The sequence below is a fragment of the Peromyscus maniculatus genome, chromosome 10 (assembly GCF_049852395.1).
Source record: "Peromyscus maniculatus bairdii isolate BWxNUB_F1_BW_parent chromosome 10, HU_Pman_BW_mat_3.1, whole genome shotgun sequence".
NCBI classification, from domain to species: Eukaryota; Metazoa; Chordata; class Mammalia; order Rodentia; family Cricetidae; genus Peromyscus; species Peromyscus maniculatus.
In genome coordinates, this window is record NC_134861.1 from 3856867 (window position 1) to 3876459 (window position 19593).

Sequence of the window (19593 nt, forward strand, 5' to 3'; positions counted from 1 at the left end):
TGTCATAATGAGGCTCTTTTGCTGAAGCTCTGCTGCTTGGGACAAGAAGACAGCCCTGGTGGAGGACAAATTCCCCAAAGGAGCAGTGGTAGGCAACTGGGCCCCCCACCCACCCGGGGCCCTGGCAGTGGGGAGCAGCCAGAGCCAATGTAACTGCAGCTTTGGAAGTCAGGCTCACAGAAAAGACCTAAATAGCTATCTCCTCGGGGGAGGCTGGGAGCGGGGGAGGGCAAACTCTCACAGAAACGTCAACTTTTTTAAAAATATGTTTTCAGTAATTGCTGTTCTGTGTCAAGTTTCAGCCTGGTGGGAGTTTCCTGTCAGAATTACTAAGTAGGTGTTCCTAACAGACAAGATAATCACCCCTGTGTAGGTAGGGGCGAGATGCTGAGCACTGATCCGGATCCCTGTGCCCAGGTGAGGTGCCTCCTGGGTGTGCTAGAATGGGGGGGGGCCTCTGGGCTGGGGAAGGTGCTGTGCAGGGGCAGATGAGACAGGGACTCAGAGGGTAACTACACACCAAAAGTAGAGGATGTCGTCCCATTCCAGTCCCTTCAGGACTGCCTTGATCATGTCCTCAGCATCCTAGAGGAGGCAGGATGTGTGTTCTGAGAGGCCTAGAGGGGGCTTCTCTCCCCACCTCAGCTGTGGCTCCTCTCAGCAGCACCAGAGTTCACCTGGGTGATCTCTGGCAGTTTCCAAATCTGAGGTTAAAGGGGTCACTCACTGTCTATCTCTGTCTCTTACTGTCACTGGGGACTTTGGGGTTTTGTTGTTTTGTCTTGCTCAGATTTATTTGTATGTGTATAAATGTTTTGCTTGCATGTATGTCTGCACACTAGGTGCTTGCCTGGTACCCAAAGAAGTCAGAATAGGTCATGACTCTCCTGGAACCTGAGTTACAGATGGTTTTGAGCCACCATGTGGGTGCTGGGAATTGAACCCTGGTCCCCTGCAACAACAGCCAGTGCTCTTAACCACTAAGCCATCTCTCCAGATTTTGCGGGGTGGGGAAGGGCTGTTTGCTTGTTTTTTATTTTGTTTTGGATACAAGATCTCACTATGTAGCCCTGGTTGGCCAAGAGCTCACTATGTAGATCAGGTTGGCCTCAAGTTCACAGAAATCACCTCTGCTAATGGCATGCATCACCATGCCCAGCATGACAAGCTGTTTTTGAGAAAAGGCAGCATACTCTGTGACAGAACTTGGAACAAGAGAGGAATTTATCATTTATCCCACCATCTATTCATCTACCTATCTACCCACCCACTCACCCACCTACTGTCTACCTACCCACTCACTCATGGATCCATCTGTGTATCTACTTATCTACTCATCTACCTTCTAGTCCTTTATGTATCCACCTACCTATCCATTCATCAACCCATCCACCTACCTACTCTCCATCCACCCATTCATCCATCCACCCATCTATCCATCCACCCATCCATCCATCCATCCACCCACCCATCTATCCATCCATCCATCCATCCACCCATCCATCCACCCACCCACCTATCCATCCATCCATCCACCCATCTATCCATCCACCCATCCACCCACCCACCATCCATCCATCCATCCACCCATCTACCCATCCATCCATCTACCCATCCATCCATTCATGCATGACTCCATCCAACCATCCATCCATCCATGCATGACTCCATCCATGCATTCATCTACCTACTCATCCATGTACCCAAGCATTCATCCATGTACTCATCTCTCAACCAGCTCTCCATCCATGCATTCATCTACCTCCTCTTCCATCTACTCACCTATCCCTCATATCCCTTTTCTGAGCAACAGGAAACAGCTAGAGAAGCATAATCCCTGCCCTCAGAGACCACACAAGCTAGGAAGAGGAAGACACAGACAGAAACCCCAGAGGAAGCTGCCTAAGGAACAACCATAAAGTTGGGGGAGAGGAGTGGGTAGCTTGCAGCTCAAGATCATCAGAGGAGATCGGATCAGGATTTTAGAGGCGTCATCCAGGTGAGACTTGAAATCAAGGATCATAAAAGTAGGAGTGCTAGAGAGAGTGATGCTGTCTTTTGTATTTTAGGTTTTAGGTTGTTTGGGTTTTTTTTTTCATTGTTGTTGTTGGTTTTGTTTTGATTTTAGTTTCTTTCAGTCATTATTTGACTCTATAGCCCAAACTAGCCTGAAACTCACTCTGTAGTCCAGACTGCCCTCAAACTCACAATCCTACCACTTCAGCCACCCAAGAGCTGGGGTTACAAATGTGCAACTCTACCCGTGGTTTGTCTTTGAAAGATAAGATAGTACCCATTTCCAGTTATAACTGGGTCAGGGATGTAGATGTAACCAACTGTCTTATTAAATAAGAAACACAGAACCAATGTAAAAGAGAAAGCCGAGAGGTCAGAGCTCAGAGCTAAAACCTTACCCTTCCTCCTGCGGTGTTCCTACCTCTCTGAAAGAGACCTACTTTCTGTGTGTTTGTCTTTAATATAGTCTTTCTGTTCTGCCTTCTCATTGGTTGTAAACCCAAACACATGACTGCCTCGTCACTGCCTGTAAGTACTGCCCTCCAGGTCTTAAAGGCGTGTGTCTCTAATGCTGGCTGTATCCCTGAACACACAGAGACTTACCAACCTGGTCTACAGAGCTAGTCCAGGACAGGCTCCAAAGCTACAGAGAAACCTTGTCTCAAAAAACCAAAAAAAAAAAAAAAAAAAAAAAAAATTGTAGTTTCTAGTTTCCATTTCCTCTGTGCTTTCTTGGGGGTAGGTAGGTGCAAACATTCTAGAGGACACACCTGTAGCCATCAGAGGACAACTCTTGGGTAGTTCTCTCTTTCCACCAGGTGGATCCCAGGGTTTGAACTCAGGCAGCATGGCTTGGTGGCAAGCACCCTTCCCTCCCGGGCCATCTCACTGACCCTCTGTGCCTTCTGAAACTCCTGTTCATCAAATAATAGGTCTCTTGGATTGGAAATCATGTTTTTCCTTCCTGTTGACCACCTCCTTGTAACTTCAACGCACTTTCTCAGAGTTTTCTTCAATTATTATTTAGGTTTTAATTTCTGCTCTCAGTTTGTGAGCTGATAGCTCTTTCTGCTCTCTAACGTGCTTTTATTTATTTATTTATTTATTTTTATTTCATGTGCATTGGTGTTTTGCCACAGGTGTCAGGTCCCCTGGAACTGGAGCTACAGACAGTTGTGAGCTGCCATGTGGGTGCAGGGAATTGAGCCCAGGTCCTCTGGAAGAGTGTCCCTGAGCTTAACCACTGAGCCATCTCTCCAGCCCCCTCTAACATGCTTTTTATGTTCCATATAATTATGTGCCATAACATCCATGACTATGTGTGTGAATTCTTTCCACAGCCAAGAGTATCTGTTGTCTCTTCAAGGATAACGTCTCTTCCCATTTTCTTTCACTGTGTGTGTGTTTATCTCCTATTTCCACTTTGCTGGGTTTTTTTGTTTGTTTGTTTGCACTGCTCAGGACCAAAGCCCAGGCACGGAAGGCCCCTGCTTTGACCTCGCTACAGCCCTACATTCTTCCTTTCTGTTTTCTTCCAGCTCCTTCTCTGCAGTTGTCTGTTTCTGTCTCTCCAACTAGGAGCACCCCATAGCCTTACAACAGTAAGGAGTGTGAAGTTTAAAGGCGGACAGGAAGCTGGTACCCGTCTCTCTGTGGATTCTCTTCAGACTAAGAAAAAGGCCTGCAGCTTTCCATCCTCTCATCTTCTCTCTTTTCAGAACTACACACCATTCCCAGCCTCCAACACAACCAGAAGGATCCCAGCCGTGAATCCTAAGCAGGGGTAACAACCGCTGCTTCCCTCTGCCTGTGGGAGGCAGTCTTGGAAACTGCAGCATGAAGGTGAAGAGCCTGGCTTCAAACCACACCTGGGGTGCATCTGCCTAAGACTGAAGCAAGGGCAAGATGAACCTCTGTCCTCTGGGACCCTCATGCATTGTCAGGCTTATCACAGTTATGCTAATCTGAGCAAATAAGTAAGGGTAGTTAGTAAACATTAAACATTAACAGCCAAGCGGCAGGGAGCCTGGTTTCTTGACAAGACAGAGGACTAGGGACTGACTTCACGCTCTTGTCTGAATCAACTGGAAAAAATTAACTCAAGCAACTGCTCTCAAGATCTGGGACAACTGGGAGGTAGAGAAGAGTGGATCCCTGTGAGTTCAAAGCCAGCTTGGTCAACATAGTTGAGTTCCAGGGCTCCCGAGTAATTTCCTGTTTCATCTCAAAAACCAACAAGACTAAAAACCCCCCAAACAAAAGCAAAACACCCTTCTTCTATCTGAAGGGGAGGTATTTGAGGCCAGGCATAGTGGCGCACACCTTTAATCCCAGCATTTGGGAGGCAGAGGCAGACAGATCTCTATTGAGTTTGAGGCCAGCCTGGTCTATATAGTGAGTTCCAGGATATCTAGAGCTACATTGTGAGACTCTGTTCGAAAAACAAAACAAAACAAAAGAGCTCAGAAAACAGGTGCCAACTTTGGCAAATCATCAGGGTTCCAGGCATCCTGAACCCTTTCTGGAGAAACACAAGATACAGCTTAAAACTAAAAAAAAAATAAGTACTGGCTTCCCCAAAGACCCCTCCCTTTGTCCTCTATGTCCCTCCCCATTAGAGACCCTTTCGGGTCATCCTCACCAGATGACTCTTCTGCCTGTCCCTCTTAGTTCCCCAAACTGTGCTGGTGCCTGTACCAGACCCTGGGTTCCTTTCAGGGCCAGGCTCTCTCCAGGCCAGGCCACGCCCCCAACAGGCTGGCCACGCCTCATTCTGTCCACGGGAGAGTTTCTTCAGAGCTGCAGGTGGGAAGAGACTAGGAAGGTGCACAAAGCCTGTCAATTGGAACCCGCGCGGAGGGGAAGCGTTCCAAAGATCAAGCTGAGTTAGCTGTTCCCGGGTTTAGTAGCAAAACCCTCTCCCGCTGCGCTTCTTGCGTGATTACATGAGTGGGGCTGTGCGTGAGGACGCAGATGAGACGGAGCAGCCCCAGTTCGGCTGCAGGGCCCGACTTTCCCAGTTTCCCCTTCTTGGAGGAACCCAGGAGACCTGCTGGTGGGCTCTGCAGGCCGCAGGCCCAGGCCCAGAGCATGAAATGCGCTGGGACCTTTGCTCTCTGCACGCGGTGGGCGGAGCCGAGCCAGTAGACTGGGTCAGAAACCGAGAGGAGGGCAGGCATGTGGGCGGGGCTTGGAGGAGGGCGGGATCGGGAGAAGGAGAGAGGCGAGGTCTGGAGGTGGGCCTGTTTGGTGGGCGGGGCTACAGGTGGGCGGTCCTACACGACCAAGCCTGTCAGTCGGCGAGCCTCAGTCTCTGCAGAGAAAGATGGCGCCGCGAAGAGAGAGGGTTTCTACGCTGCCTCGGCTCCAACTGTGGGTGCTGTTGTTTCTGCCGCTGCTGCTCGTGCCCCAGCCCATCGCCGGTCATGGCGGCAAGTACTCGCGGGAGAAGAACGAGCCTGAGATGGCCGCCAAGCGCGAGCCCGGGGAGGAGTTCCGCATGGAGAAGCTGAACCAGCTATGGGAGAAGGCCCAGCGGGTGAGCGGGATCGGGGAGATGGACGGGGCTGGGGGTGAGGAGTTGCTTGTGAGCAAAGGAGAGCAGTGCCCTGGTCAAGAGGCTGGCGTGGCCTCCAGGCCGAGGGCAGCCTACCTTTTGTACTGCTTCCCCTAAGTGTCAGGTGGGCCACCCAGACCTTGCAATAAGGAGAGACCCAAAGGCCCAAGAGGAACTTGGTGCTGATCGTACGGGGCTGCGGTTGCCTTTAGTGTAGCTGAAGACCCCAAAGAATGAGTGATGCACCTTCCTACCTATGCACACCAGATCACTCTGTCCAGAAAGCCAATTTTCCAAAGAGCCAGTTATTCAGATGCGGGTAGCCGGGTGCTTTCTACATGAGATCTGGTTTGCAAGCCTTTTCTTTTATTTATATTTTCCCCCTATGCAAAGAAGAAAAGCAGATGACCTGAGATGGTGACAGTAGAGGAACAGCAGATGTCTCAGTTGCTAGCAGAGCTGGTTAATTTGGATGCCTTTCCCAGGGGGGTGAGGGGTGTCACTACACAAGACCTGGAGAATGCCTAACTCACATTTAGCAGATATCTTTATCTGATTCTCTTCCTTTTGGAATGGAGATAGGAAGAGCCTGAGGGCTGGCTTGGAACTTGGGTTCCCCTCCCTGATTAAGATCCTAAAGCAGGGCTTTTGTTGTGGTATAAATAGGCCCTCAGGGCCACAGTCTCTTCCATTCTAGCTTGAAGAGAGTAAGTAGCCCAAGTAGCCCTTTAGCCCTCCAGCTTGAACATTCCTGAGTTTGGGAGGATAGTAAATAATTTGCAAACGAAGAATGAGTTTTCAAAGAAAACAGTGGAGAAACTTTGGCCCTGGAGGATTAGGATGGAGAGATAGTTGGGAGGTTGGCTTCTGGGTCAAGAGGAGTGGTGGACAGCCCCACTGGCCCCTCCTGAACTACCACAGGGCCCAGCTCAGGGCCCAGCCAGTGTCTTGCTGCTGCAAGAGAGGGGACTGTGTGCAGTGTCCAGCCTTGACGGTTTGGGACAGCCCTGTGGCCTGAAGGACCAGTTCAGCAACCTGGAGAAACAGGCCAGGAACACAGCGGGGAGTGGACACCAGCAGAGTGTCAGCCTGGGAACCATCTAGAGTGAAAAGGCCTGCTCTCCCCGACAGCTGTCTCATGTCCACTGTGATGTTCACTGTGAGGAACACTGTTCCCCTGAGATTACCCAAGAGAAGGATGGGGGCCCTGACGACAACACTAGTCTGATAGAGACAAAGTCTGTTGGGGAAATGCAGTCTGGTGCCCACAGAGCCTGACATCCCCTTTTGCTCAGAAGCTAGCCCCAAGTCCTCCACCTGCATGTCCAGGTGACTTTCTCAGACCTGCTGTGGCCGGTCGGTCACCTGTCCTCATCCTGTGCCTGTGTGGTCCCTGGGTCCTTCCCTGCTGTATCCACTCATCTGTTGCAGCATCAATTGTGTCTCCTGATTGTCCACAGCTCCGTGTCACTGCTGGGATGGCTGCTCTCCTCATCCTGGCTAAGCCTTGGGCTGCATGTCCTTCCAGCCCTGGAGCCTTAAAGTTCTGCTAAACGGAAGGGGAGAGATGTCTTCCAGGTGGCTTTCCTTTTAGGCTGCCTTGTGTCCACTCCTCACTTCCAAAGCTGAGTAGTGTTGCTTTTCCTTCCAGCTGTGCCCTAGCTGCTAAGTCACCTCGGCTGAGGGGAAGAGCACCAGGTTCTTATCTTTCATGTAAACATTTGGAATTGGCCTTCTGTTCCTCCAGGATTCAATAGTTATTAGTGCGGCCATCTCCCACCCCTACCTCCACCCTTTAGGTAGATAGGGTGCTCACCTAGGCCCTCCCTGGATTGTAGTCTCTTAGGGGTTCTCGATGATCTTCACCATTCAGGGAGGATTTATTTAGTCTTTAAACAGTCTGTGTTTCTTTGTTTTCCAAATGCAAAACTACATTGTAGTGAATGGAATATAGTTTTATCATGTACGAAGCCAAAGAAAAGATGTGGCAGAGCCGTTTGCCGCACCCCAGTTCCAGCCCACCTTGGTCAGTCTTGAGAGCCCGGGGAATGGAGTAGGTCACGGGAGAATTCTGCAGAGGCCTGGGACCCACCTCCATCTTGTGAGATTGAGCAATGTGACACTTGGGGAGTCATTGCTTCATGCCAGTCTAGCCCTCATGCCCTGACTCTGGTATTACCCAGTTCCTGTTTCATAGACAAGCTTAGGATGAGCTGTGAGCCGGTCAGTGGGGGACTCCCAGCTCAACCAACCATCCTGACTCAGTGCTGTGCCATGCCTAGTGCGTTACAAGATGGAGACTCCTGGGCAATGTGGAGCAAAGGACTGTCCTTGGAGTTGGGAAGAGGGGAACCTCTACAAGTCGTTACACATTCCCAGAGACTCAGTTTCTCATCGACTCTTAGAGCGGCCATGTATTCAGACGACAGGAGTTGACTTCTCAGGTCCCTTGGGAGGGCAGTCCTTCCTTCTGATTTTTTTTTTTTTTTTTTTTTTTTTTTTTTTTTTTTTTTTTTGAGACAAGCTCTCTCTGTGGTAGTATGCCTGGAATGTACAAGTACAAGGCCCTGGATCCCAGTCCTAGCACCTCAAAAAAAAAAAAAAAAAATCAAGTTTTTATTGGGAAGTTTTCTGTAAACTCAGTCTTCTACTATGTGGTGGTTCTTTTTTCTTCTCACACTTATTGTAGAAAAATCATTTCTTTACCAGGTCCAGCCCTTTGCCTCGTACATAGCTCCAGGTGTCAGAATGGGAAGGTGTAGCCGGGTGGTGGTGGGCATACCTTTAATCCCAGCACTTGGGAGGCAGGGGCAGGAGGATCTCAGTGAGTTTGAGGTCAGCCTGGTCTATAAAGCGAGTTCCAGGACAGCCAGGACTGTTATACAGAGAAACCTTGTCTTGAAAACAAAATAAACCAAAACAAACATAAAAGAACATAAAGGTGTCCTGCCCTGATGCAGGAGGCTGCTGACAGCAGACCTCGCCTCAGCTGGGTTTCTGACACAAGGTACAGTCTCTGAAGTCCTTGTGTGTCTTGTCAGCACCCTCCAGCCCTTTCCACTCTGGACTCCTAGTCACCCCCTGCCCCCAGGTCTTGTTGACCATGCCTGTCACACGGAGCTCATCACATGTCGCTCCTTTCTTCTTGGGCAGCTTCATCTGTCTCCTGTGAAGATGGCGGAGCTCCACTCTGACCTGAAAATACAGGAAAGGGACGAACTCAACTGGAAGAAACTGAAGGCGGAAGGCTTGGACGAGGATGGGGAGAAAGAAGCAAAAGTGATCCACAACCTCAATGGTACCTTCCCGTTCTCACGGCGGGTGTAGCCACCAGCTAGGGGCCAAGTTGAGAGAGTGGGGATATTGAGACATCAAGTGTAGCCTGTGAGGTGGCTCATCTGAGGACAGATGTCCTGGGTCGTGGTCAAAAGTCTCTGTGCTGCTTTCTGAATGTTGGAAGGGCGTCAGGTCTGGGGACTTGACGAATTGATACCAAGGCAACCAAAGGCTCTGGAGCTTTTTGGCCAGGAACAGGATATAGGATGTTGTCAGCCAGATGAGGAAGCAGGTATGATCTCAGAATGGACTATGCTGATAAGGCAGGGTTGTGAGCATCACCTTGTTGTGGACATTGAAGGTGGGCAGAGCGCTCACATGCCCTATTCGGTGTGCATACTTATGCATCCTTAGGTCTAGATGATAGGTGTGACTGCTCCACTTGGATTTTCCTCTGCCATCCTCCCAACACCCTCAGCCCACACTCAGGCACTAATAGGAAGAGTTGGGTTCATTGTGTGCCATCCTGTGGCATTCAGGATACAGCACGTAGACTGGCCACCAACCCTTGTGTATGCCCTGGGCAGTGGGGTTCTACCCTAGCTCTGCCACCCCATCTATAATACCCCCACTCCTTGAGCTAACACACTGCTTCCCACATGACCTGGTCATGTGCTGCCTCTCATGGAAGTCCCAAACTGAGTGGAGTGTCTGCCATGAGACGCCACTGGACTGCAGGATGGGTGGAGTTCTTGTTGACTGGCCTCAGCAACTGAACTGTACCCAGGGTTCACACAGGTGGCTTGTTCAGAACTAGCCCTCAGAGTCCATACCTCAGGCCTGATGTCCAATGTGGAGTTGGTCCCCCAGGAGAGGAGGCCAGGAGCTGCCAGAGGGAGGTAGGCAGCCATCTCTGCAGAGATGGGGTTGGGCTCAGAGACAGAGGGATGCAGACGTTCCAAAGACATGGGCTAGTGACCAGCCTCTGGCTAGCCAGGGTCCTGGGCAGGGAGTAGTTTCTTCCAGCTTGGCAGAATCTGGCCCACAACTCAAGTAGGACAAGGCTGCTTGGGCGATGCTTTCTTCTCACTGGTGCCAGGCAGCCGACCTATCAGGGTTTGGAGCCGACACCTGAAGCTGACTCTTCTAAGCACTTGGTAGATGGGTGTTTACTGATGCTGGCTACCCTCTGGCTGTGGTCCATGTGCGCCCCTCCATTCATTGCTTGAGTCATTGTCAATGCTGGTCCCACACCTTGGGGACCAAAGTACAGAGTACAGACCCGTAACCTGGGGGTAAGAAACAGACCCTGCTGGTAATCACAAGGAAGAGGTTAGGTCCCCTAGCTATAGCCAGCTCTACCCTGGGCCAAGCCAGATCCTTAAGGCCTAGTCTCATGGAAGCAGCCTCATCTAGACCCTCAGCTCCTGTGTGCAAAACCCCGCATGGGCTCAGTCCTATGAGGCAGCGATCCTGTCTATTCAGGGGTCATGCCCACTATCAGCTCCAGGGCTACCTCACTCCCCCGGCTGGACCTGGACACTGCTGGGAACTATGTGAGACCTCAACTTTCTGGGATTCCATATCATACAGAGCTCAGCACTCCAGGATCCAGAACCTTGCTCAGCTTTACTTCTGAACAGTCTTGAGCAATTTGCTTATGGGCCCCGAGTCTGATAAAGCCCCCTCTGCCCAAGCTCCCCTCCTACCCCTACCCAGCTCAGGCACCAGGGTTACCCAGCTTGAGGGTAACATTGACAGCTCTTTCCCATGGTGGCAAGCAATGAGCAGGCTTGGGCTGGGCAGCAAAGTTGCAGAGGCAATGCCAGGCACTGGCTTTCTGAGGCTGAGGTATCTGAGCCCCCAGACTCCAAGACTCCAGCAATCCTCCTGCCTAAGCCTCCCACTAGCAGGGATTACAGGCACCAGCGGCTGTCCACTTATAGCTTTGCATGTCTGAGTTAGAGTCCAGATCAAGTCAGTGTATGTACCCACCCTGTCTGCTCACGGATGCCTCCTGACCTATGAGTAGAAGTGGCTTTCCATGGTCATCTAGAAAGCTACAGACCGCTTGTGGCTGTGGTGTAAGGCCCTGTGCTCACAAACTGGACGGTAGGAATGCATATTATACCAGGTTCCAGGGGTTCAAGCTTCCAGACAAAATGAGGCACCTTAGTTCTTAGACCTGGGAAAAGGGTAGAAATCCCCCAAAGACAGGTACAGACTGAGCAACGGGGACACTTGGAGGGCTGGCCGTGACGGAAAGCAGACCCCAGAAGAAGGAACAAGGTGGGGGCTGCAGTGTCAGCCATGTGGCCACTGACCCACTGGAGCGTGGAGACCACAGTGCCATGTAGAACTGTCCAGTGAGTGTGGTGTGGTGAAGGCCCCAAGGAAATGCTGGGGGTCACTGGGTCACCGGCTTAGATCTGACAGGGTGACACAACAGAGAGGTTCTGTACCCTTTCTAGAGAAGACAGAGTCACGGGAGGGACTGATCCCCAGTGGCTAAGTAGACATTAGGCCTAGGAGTGTCTCTGCCTTTAAGAGACAAGCAAACCCTCTAACCAAACAGACATTTTGAGTGGCTGCTCATGGAATACAAGTTCCAGGGCAGCCTGGCTGGCAGGGGCATGGAAGTTAGAGGCCAGGCATTTCTGAAGTCATCTGGCCAGCCTGCCCTTGTTATGTGTTGGTGACAAAAGGTGCCGAGTCCTCCAGAGTGGAGGGGCTATGGTGTGGGTTGGCACAGAGCCTGGGCATCTCAGAGGCCAGGTGCCTGTTGGCCAGCCTCTCCCAGCTATCACCCTGACACCCAGGAGACTGTTCTGTGCTGGTTTTTGCAGGGGTTTGGCATATGCCAGAAATGGGAGCATCATAATGCGGTCCTCCTCCACACATCAGGTCACACACCCTCCCATGAGCTCCTGATTCAGGAGGGCTCAAGCAGGGGGTGTCTGTGGTGGATGGAGTTCAGGATGTCTGTGAGTCCCTGGCCATGCCCTAACCGGGTGCGTGTTTTCCCAGATCACTTAGGAGAAGGGTAAAAGGAATCTTCTAGAAAATGAGAAGCAGACTCACCTTACAGGCCCCCGTGGCAGCTTCTGCCTGTCAAGGCAAACAGTGTCCACTAAAAATCAAATCCCCGCTCTCTAGTCATCTTGGCCAGGTACGGACTGGATGGGAGGAAGGACACCCAGATGGTGCACAGCAACGCACTTGAAGACACCCAGGACGAGCTGGGGGACCCCAGGCTGGAGAAGTTGTGGCACAAGGTACCACTCACCTTCCCACCCCCCTTCTGAACTTGGGTCGACCTATAGAGTTAAGATGTGGGGCCATGGGGCTCTCTCTGTGGTCTTGCTGCCTGCTCTGTGGTGAAGCCTGCTGTGTGGGAACCAACTCAGAGGCTGCTGGCTTCTCCACGAGACATGATCTGTGCTCAGACTTCCCTTCCTGTGAAGTCTGCTGTCCTGGTTGGTCAACAGAGGAGTTCTACACTGCTCCTGGCTGTCAGGACGGCAGGCATTAGACTCTTCAGGGTGTGTGGCTAAATCACACAGGTGTGTCAGGTCAGGCCGCTCTGTCTTTGCTTTGTCTCTGGGACCGGCCTGCGGTCTTGCTTCTGTGCTTAGGTAGGGGGCTCTCAGCTGTGTGCAATGTCAGCGTGGGCTCTTGGTGCCGTGATTGGGAAGGCGGGCAGTGCTGGGTCTGGCCCATCTTTGCTTTGGGGTGCAGACCTAAGCAGAGCACAGGTACAGGGTGGGCGTTGGGATATGGCAGCGGTTCAGTGCCACAGGCTCACTTGGTCCCGCTCCCAGAGGAGCCCGTCTGGGTTACACTCATCTAGTCCCTGCTGGACCATGGAGACGGCCCTGGGGTCACCACCATCCACACAGCCAGAAGAGCTAAGCAGATGTAGGTAACTTCCTCAGTCAGGGTCCTTCCTCTCTCTTCTCTGGCCAGCCCTGTGCTATCTGTGGACATCAAGGAAAAGGGACAGTGTCCATCAGGAGCTTCCAACTGGGGTTTTCTTCTCCTGGTACACACACTTTGTAGAGGGTCACAAGGCTTGCAGAGGATGAGAACAACTCCAAGCTCTTTGCTCTGGAGCAAGGATCCTGCCGACAGGTGCCTGAACTCCTGGGGGGGGGCTGCTAGTGATGAGACAGGCATGGTCACTCCAGGCTGTTTTCTTCTCAGGCAAAGACATCAGGGAAATTCTCCAGTGAAGAACTAGACAAGCTGTGGCGGGAGTTTCTGCACCACAAAGAGAAGATCCATGAATACAATGTGATGCTGGACACACTGAGCAGAGCTGAAGGTGCGCCCTGTGTCCACCTGTGCCCCCCACGCCCACCTGTGCCAGGCCCGGTGTTCCACGGTTCCCAAGGGTTGTGGGGAGGGGACGGGACACTGTTCTCGTGTTTCTACCCATGTTCATGGACGCAAACAGGTTTTGTACCAGTCATGTTAACACCAGTCCGGCTGCACAGATGCAAGGTGGCTTCTGGGGTGACTGAGGTACCCTGACGTAGCAAGCCACCTCGCTCTAACACAAGCCAGCCACCATCACTTTTGACTGATGTGACCTTGCCAAGTAGGGGACCCGAGAAAGTTGGTCCCTGGGGCAGGCCTTTGGGTACAGATGCCGAGACCTCCACCCTTAGACGTTTGTGTGAGAAAGAAAGCACATGCACCAGCCAGCACTCAGGGTCGCAGAGGCATGGCCAGTGGATGGACTCAGGGCCGTCGTGGCCGCTGGGACCCCAGGCCTGCAGGGGAAGGCCTTGTCGGACATGCTGTGTCTTGTTCCACAGAAGGTTATGAGAACCTTCTCAGTCCTTCCGACATGAGCCACATCAAGAGCGACGCGCTGAGCAGCAAGCACAGTGAGCTGAAGGACAGGCTGCGGAGTATCAACCAGGGCCTAGACCGCCTGAGGAAGGTCAGCCACCAGGGCTACAGCCCCACCACCGGTAAGCCTTGCTTGCCCCTATCGGTGTGCAGTTTATTATTATTATTATTATTATTATTATTATTATTATTATTATTATTATTATTTTGTTGTTTGGTTTTGGAGGGGGGTTTTGATTTTGTTGTTGTGTGTGTGTGTTTGTTTGTTTGTTTGTTTGTTTGTTTGTTTGTTTTTCAAGACAGTGTTTCCTCTGTATAGTTTTGGTGCCTGTCCTGGATCTCACTCTGTAGACCAGGCTGGCCTTGAACTCACAGAGATCCACCTGGCTCTGCCTCCCGAGTGCTGGGATCAAAGGCGTGCGCCGCCGCCGCCGCTGCCGCCGCCGCCGCCGCCGCCGCCGCCGCCGCCGCCGCCACCACCACCACCCAGCACCCTATGTGCAGTTTATGCCTGATGGGGGAATTGTCTGCTTCTGTTTGAGGCGGGCAGACTGACAGACACATGCTTAGGGGACAGGTACATGGACTCAGGAGTGCCCAGGAGACTTGTCAAACTCAGTCCTTGTCTGTGTTGAAGAGTGGCCTGTCCTGGGCCTCACTGTAATATAATATAAATGTCTGGGCTGGGAACTAGAGAGAGACGGCTCAGTGATTAGGAGCACTGGTCTCTTCCAGAGGACCTAGGTTCTATCCCTGGCACCGACATGGCTGTTCACAACCACTAACTCCAGTCCCAGGTGGTCCAGTGCCCTCTTCTGGCCTCCGTGGGTACCATGCCTGTGATAGATACATAGACATACATGCAGGCAAAACTCTCATAAAGGTTAATCACCAGAATTGACTTGAAGTGGTAGCAGGGTGGGCCTCCGGGTGGTGGCTCACCCAGGCTGCCTTTTCAGTCTTGATAATCTCACACGGGACTCTCTCCCCAAACCCTTGCCAGTGGAGGCCAGCTTTGCCAGTGATCTCACACTGGCCTTTAGCCCTTCTATCAAGCAGGATGACGACTTCTGCGGCAGTGACAGTCCCACCCTCTGGGGCTTACAAAAGTGTTGGGGCCAGGCTTGCTGTCCATCCTGGGGCTCTAGGCAGTAGGTACCTAGTTTCATCCCTAAACACAGGGCAGTAGCCAGAAATGGATAGAGTTGTGGGGCGTTTACCCACCACCCCCACAGCTTCCCAGAGTTTTCTTGAGTGCGAGCAGCAGGAAATATTAGATAGAAGGATTTATAGCGGAGAATCTTGCGGAGATAAACAGATAGAAAATAAAGGATAGCCTCGAGAGGGCCTGGAACCTATTCCAATGGGCCCGGACTGTCTCTAGTCCAGGGTTTTTATAGAAACGCCAAGGGGTGGAGCAAAAGACCTCGTCCCCCAGCACAGCCAAGTGCAGGCCATCTCAGACACCTGCACTCAGGCCCGTGGTCCTGATCATCCTCTATTCGGACCTGCTGGGTAAAGCCATGAGGAACCCCAGAACGGGCTCCCACATAGAGTCCTGCTTGCACAGCCTTAGACAGCATGGGCCCAGGCAGAACCTCCTCCTTCTGGGGCAGCACCTGCAAGGCCTTGTGGGGCTGGGCTTGAGGCCTACTGTGAAGTCTTAGCACCCTTTCCCAAGACTGCTTGCTGTGGCGATGACCAGTCTACCTTGTAGGCCAGCTGTGAGGTACTGTTGTTGGGTTAATGGGACTTTACAAGGGAGTCTGGCCATGGTCAATGTGCTGGGTGTCACCTCTTTCTCCAACCACAATCCTGCTCTATAGTTGGAATTTTGTCTTTGGGCTGCCAACCAGCTCCCAAATAAAGACACAGAAATTTATTATTAGTTATGAATGCTCAGCCTTAGCTGAGACTTGTCCCACTAGCTCTTTTAATTTAATTTAATTTAACCTGATTCTTTCTATTCATCTGTTTTGCCTCAGGGCTTTTTACCTTTTGTTCTGTATGTCCTTCTTACTTTTCTGCTTTCTTCATGTCTGTCTGGCCACTGGCATCTCTGTTTCTTTCTTCCTTCTTCTGCACCCCGCCCTCAGCCTAAATTCCTCCTCCTCCTTACTCTCCCTGCCCGGAAGTCCCGCCTATACCTCCTTCCTCACTATTGGCTACTCAGCTTTTTTATTAGACCAATCAGGTGCCTTAGGCAGGCAAGGTGAGACAGCAATACATCTTTGCATAATTAAACAAGTGCAGCACATCTTTACATGGTTAAACAAATATTCTGCACCACTGCCCTCCATGGGCCATCTCCTAGGGAGCTGCATCCAGACAGTCCCTTCGCTTCTCTCACTGGCCTGCCCGTTCCTAGCCCCTACACTCCCAGGAAAAACAGGGTTCCCTTGGGTCCTAGACAGGAGGAGCCCTATGGAAGACTCCTGCTGTGGCTCAGGAGTAGCTGGACCAGGGAGCCTTGCTGTTTACCCCCAGGGGTGAGTTGATATGCCCATCTGGTCTTCATGGACCTATCACACCCCAGCTCTCACTCCCTCTCACCTCAGCAGCGGTCAGGGGTGTGCTGATGGTCCTGGCCAGGTGTAGCAGGTGATTCTGAGTCCAGGGGATATGACCCCTCACTGCAGGCAGTGAGATTACAATCATGCTACATCTAAGCTGGTGCTGTGGGCACAGACCATATACTTACTTAGTGCTCCCAAGATGCAACACACACAGTATTCCCTCAGGCTGACAGGCCACATGGGCCCCTAGCCCCAGGGTGTGTCCTCTACCTACCCAGACAGACGACCCTTGCTCTCCTGCAGAGTTTGAAGAGCCCCGAGTGATAGATCTGTGGGACCTGGCCCAGTCTGCCAACTTCACCGAGAAGGAACTGGAGTCATTCCGGGTAAGGAAACTGGGAGGCAAAGATGTGTCACCTTCTCTTGTGGCCTCCGTCTCTTGCCGGTCTCCAGTGGGATCAGGCTCTCTGTTCTTTTTCCTCATACTGCAGTCCCTTCATGTTTTGTCCTCACCCTTTACCTGCCTGCCCCTGGCCTCTGCAGCCCTGTCATCCTGGTTGGAAGCCAAGTGGCAGCAGGTGGGCACACACCTCCCATGCCCCCAGTCTCAGTACCTCCTGTGTGTGGCATCTGGTTGGAGTGGGGGAGAGGGGCTGCCCGGCATTGTGCTGTGAGAAGCTGAGAGGGATGACGGCCAAGGGGTGAGGTGTGGGCAGAGCTGCGGAGGCTGAGGGGTGGAGTACCTTCTAAGCAGGATTGTTGATAGTTAGTTGCTGTGTAGGGTAGGGTGGAACATGCTTGGGACATGGTTTGAGGCCCCCAAGTTCAAGGCTCCTCCAGTGTGTCTGTGCCCAAGGAGCTCCAGGGGTGGGTCTTCTAGAGGCTGCCACTGACCTCCCAGAAAGCACTGGACCCATGGGGTAAAAGGGAGCAGGCAGCCTGTGAGAAGCAAAAGGCGACCTTGGGAGGCAAGGCAGTGAAGCGGAGGTGAGCCTGTCCTCATGAAGCTTGAGCTTTTGTGGCCTTGGCAAGAGACCTTGTATCCCAAGATGCAGGCTCCCTCAGTCATGATCTCATGAAGGCAGAAGACGGGATAACCACCAGGACCTGGGGTGGTGGGCCTGTTAGGGAAAGAGGGAGCAGAGAAGGTACACAGCACTTGTGGTGAAGCTAATCCCTGGGCATCAGCCTGTCCATGGGGCCAGGAAGGAGCTGGATGCCTAGTAGGCAGGGCTGCTGTTTCCAGAGGTTCCATATCTAGATGTGGTGGGTGGGAGCAGAGTCAGCATGGGAAAGAAGGTACCCAGGGATGAAAGTACAAAGGTCCCTGCTGCCACCCAGTTCTGGTGGACAACCCCCATTTAGAGATTCTTAGCAGTTAAGCATGTACCAGTTTTTGTGTGTGCAGCCAGGTGGTTGCCGGCAGTGGTCAGGACCATTGCTGGACAAGAGACCTTGGGCCTCTGTGTTGGAGGAAGCTAAGTTGTTGACACCCTCTAGGAGGAGCTCAAGCACTTTGAGGCCAAAATTGAAAAGCATAACCACTACCAGAAGCAGCTGGAGATTTCCCACCAGAAACTGAAGCACGTGGAGAGCATCGGTGACCCCGAGCACATCAGCCGCAACAAGGAGAAGTACGTGCTGCTGGAGGAGAAGACCAAGGAGCTGGGCTACAAGGTGGGACACGCCGTTCCTCCCACCCGCCCCGCCCTTGCACCCAGTCCTCTTCAGCCCTGTGCTTTGGGTCTCAACACGTGACCTCCTGACTCGAGGAAACATAAATGCCGTCCATGGGAGCTCGGAGTAGCCAGGTGCTCAGTGTGGCAGATGCTGGCCCTGCCAACAGACGTGATGCCTGTGGACGTGTAGGGCAGCAAGCATGGTGGCAGTCGGGGACAGGGAGCTGTTTCCTGACCTGCTGAGAGGTGTGGGCTTGAATCCTAGGCTGGCCGTGCTGCGGGGAGACTGGGGTGTCCTGCAGAGGCGTGGGGGTCCCCGGGAGCCCTTTGGGGGAACAATCTCTGGGTTAGCTGCAGACAAGCAGAGGCACAGCAACTGCATGAGCAGTCCCCACGGGTTCCTGGAAGCCTGAGGAAGCAGCTTCCTGCCTCTGGAGGGACCTGGGGCTACAGCCGGCATGGGAGAGCTCCTCCCGTACCTTCTCAAGTTGAGCCGCCACGGGGTGTGTTAGCGATGCAGAAATGAGCAAATCTGAGAAGTTAAATGGCAAGAGAAGAGTGCTTACGGATGAGGCTGAAATCCAAGCACATTCTCAGCTGCCCCTGGCTGCCAAGGGACATGGAGCAGTGTGCGAGGGGCCCCGTGAATCTGGACAATAGACTGGGGGTGCTGGGGCCACGGGTATGCTTAGAGACCTGCCAGCAACCGACTCCAGTGGGTAGCACTCCCACCCACCATTTTGAGAGAACTCATAAAATCAGAGATCAAGCCTGGGCCTTGCTGGCAAGCCACTAAGGTTCTAAGTGTTCTTGTGGTGTTAGGGGGTCAGAAATGGAGTCATCTGTGTCCCCTTGCAGGCATCCACCACTGTGAGGGAGAGTCACTGTCCTCATGGCCCATCACAGGGTCTCCAAGAAATAATAGGGCAGACAGATGTCCCAGTGTCTGTGTCTTTTGGGACGATCTGCTTCCGGCTGCTTGTTTTTAGTATCCCTTGTGTTTTTGAGTCTTCCTTATGACATGTTCTAGATGGCTCTGTAATGGAAGATGGCCAGAGTGTTCAGTACTGGTTTTCAGCTGTCTCCTGTGATCTCATGAAATGACAGGCTTGCCATGCTGTCCCCCACTGACAGGTGTCTCTTCCACAGGTGAAGAAGCATCTGCAGGACCTGTCGAGCAGGGTCTCGAGAGCTCGGCACAATGAGCTCTGAGGACCAGGAGCCACCAGCAGAGAGGCTCCTGAAGACACTGGGAGCCAGCAGCATGCCGTCTGCATGCACAGCCCCTGTAACTGGTGTGGCTGACCACAGTGACGTGGCAAGGAGGATCCTTGGACACACCAATATGATCCTGCTGTGGTTGGCAAGGACTTCTTTTCTCTCAAGCAAGTGTGTGTGGCCGTCACCACCCTGGCAGAGGGCCTCGGGCACAGCCACCAGTGAGACATGACTGTTCTCCATGCTGCAGCAGCACAGTTTACATTGAAATGACATAAATCTGTCACTGGAAATGTTCTGTACGGAGTCCTTAAATACATGGCAGGATTTTGAGCCACCCAGTCCTTGCCTGGTGTCTCGATGGATGGGTCCAACTTGAGTCAGAGCCAGCACCGTGGCAAAGTAAGTTATGGATGAAGGGAGGAGGGATGGGCTAGTTTAACCTCTTGAAGCATTTTCCTCAAGGCCCCTATCC

At 52.4% G+C, this 19593-nt stretch overlaps 1 protein-coding gene across 1 annotated transcript; it reads left to right on the forward strand.

Annotated features, from left to right (window-relative positions):
• Positions 1-3146: 3146 nt before the first annotated feature.
• Positions 3147-19459, forward strand: Lrpap1 (LDL receptor related protein associated protein 1). The gene is made up of 8 exons (XM_006985578.4): positions 3147-5554; positions 8726-8870; positions 12005-12123; positions 13052-13172; positions 13669-13827; positions 16525-16607; positions 17722-17898; positions 19050-19459. The coding sequence occupies exons 1-8, from the start codon at positions 5342-5344 to the stop codon at positions 19110-19112; spliced, it is 1080 nt and encodes a 359-aa protein (XP_006985640.1). The 5' UTR covers positions 3147-5341; the 3' UTR covers positions 19113-19459.
• The last annotated feature ends 134 nt before the right edge of the window (positions 19460-19593 follow it).

Bases quoted from the DNA above. Each gene is read 5' to 3' on its own strand.
- Lrpap1 (XM_006985578.4), top strand. From the start codon at position 5,342: ATGGCGCCGCGAAGAGAGAGGGTTTCTACGCTGCCTCGGCTCCAACTG. The intron at 5,555-8,725 runs GTGAGCGGGATC...CTTCTTGGGCAG, and splicing joins TATGGGAGAAGGCCCAGCGG to CTTCATCTGTCTCCTGTGAA. The intron at 17,899-19,049 runs GTGGGACACGCC...TCTCTTCCACAG, and splicing joins CCAAGGAGCTGGGCTACAAG to GTGAAGAAGCATCTGCAGGA.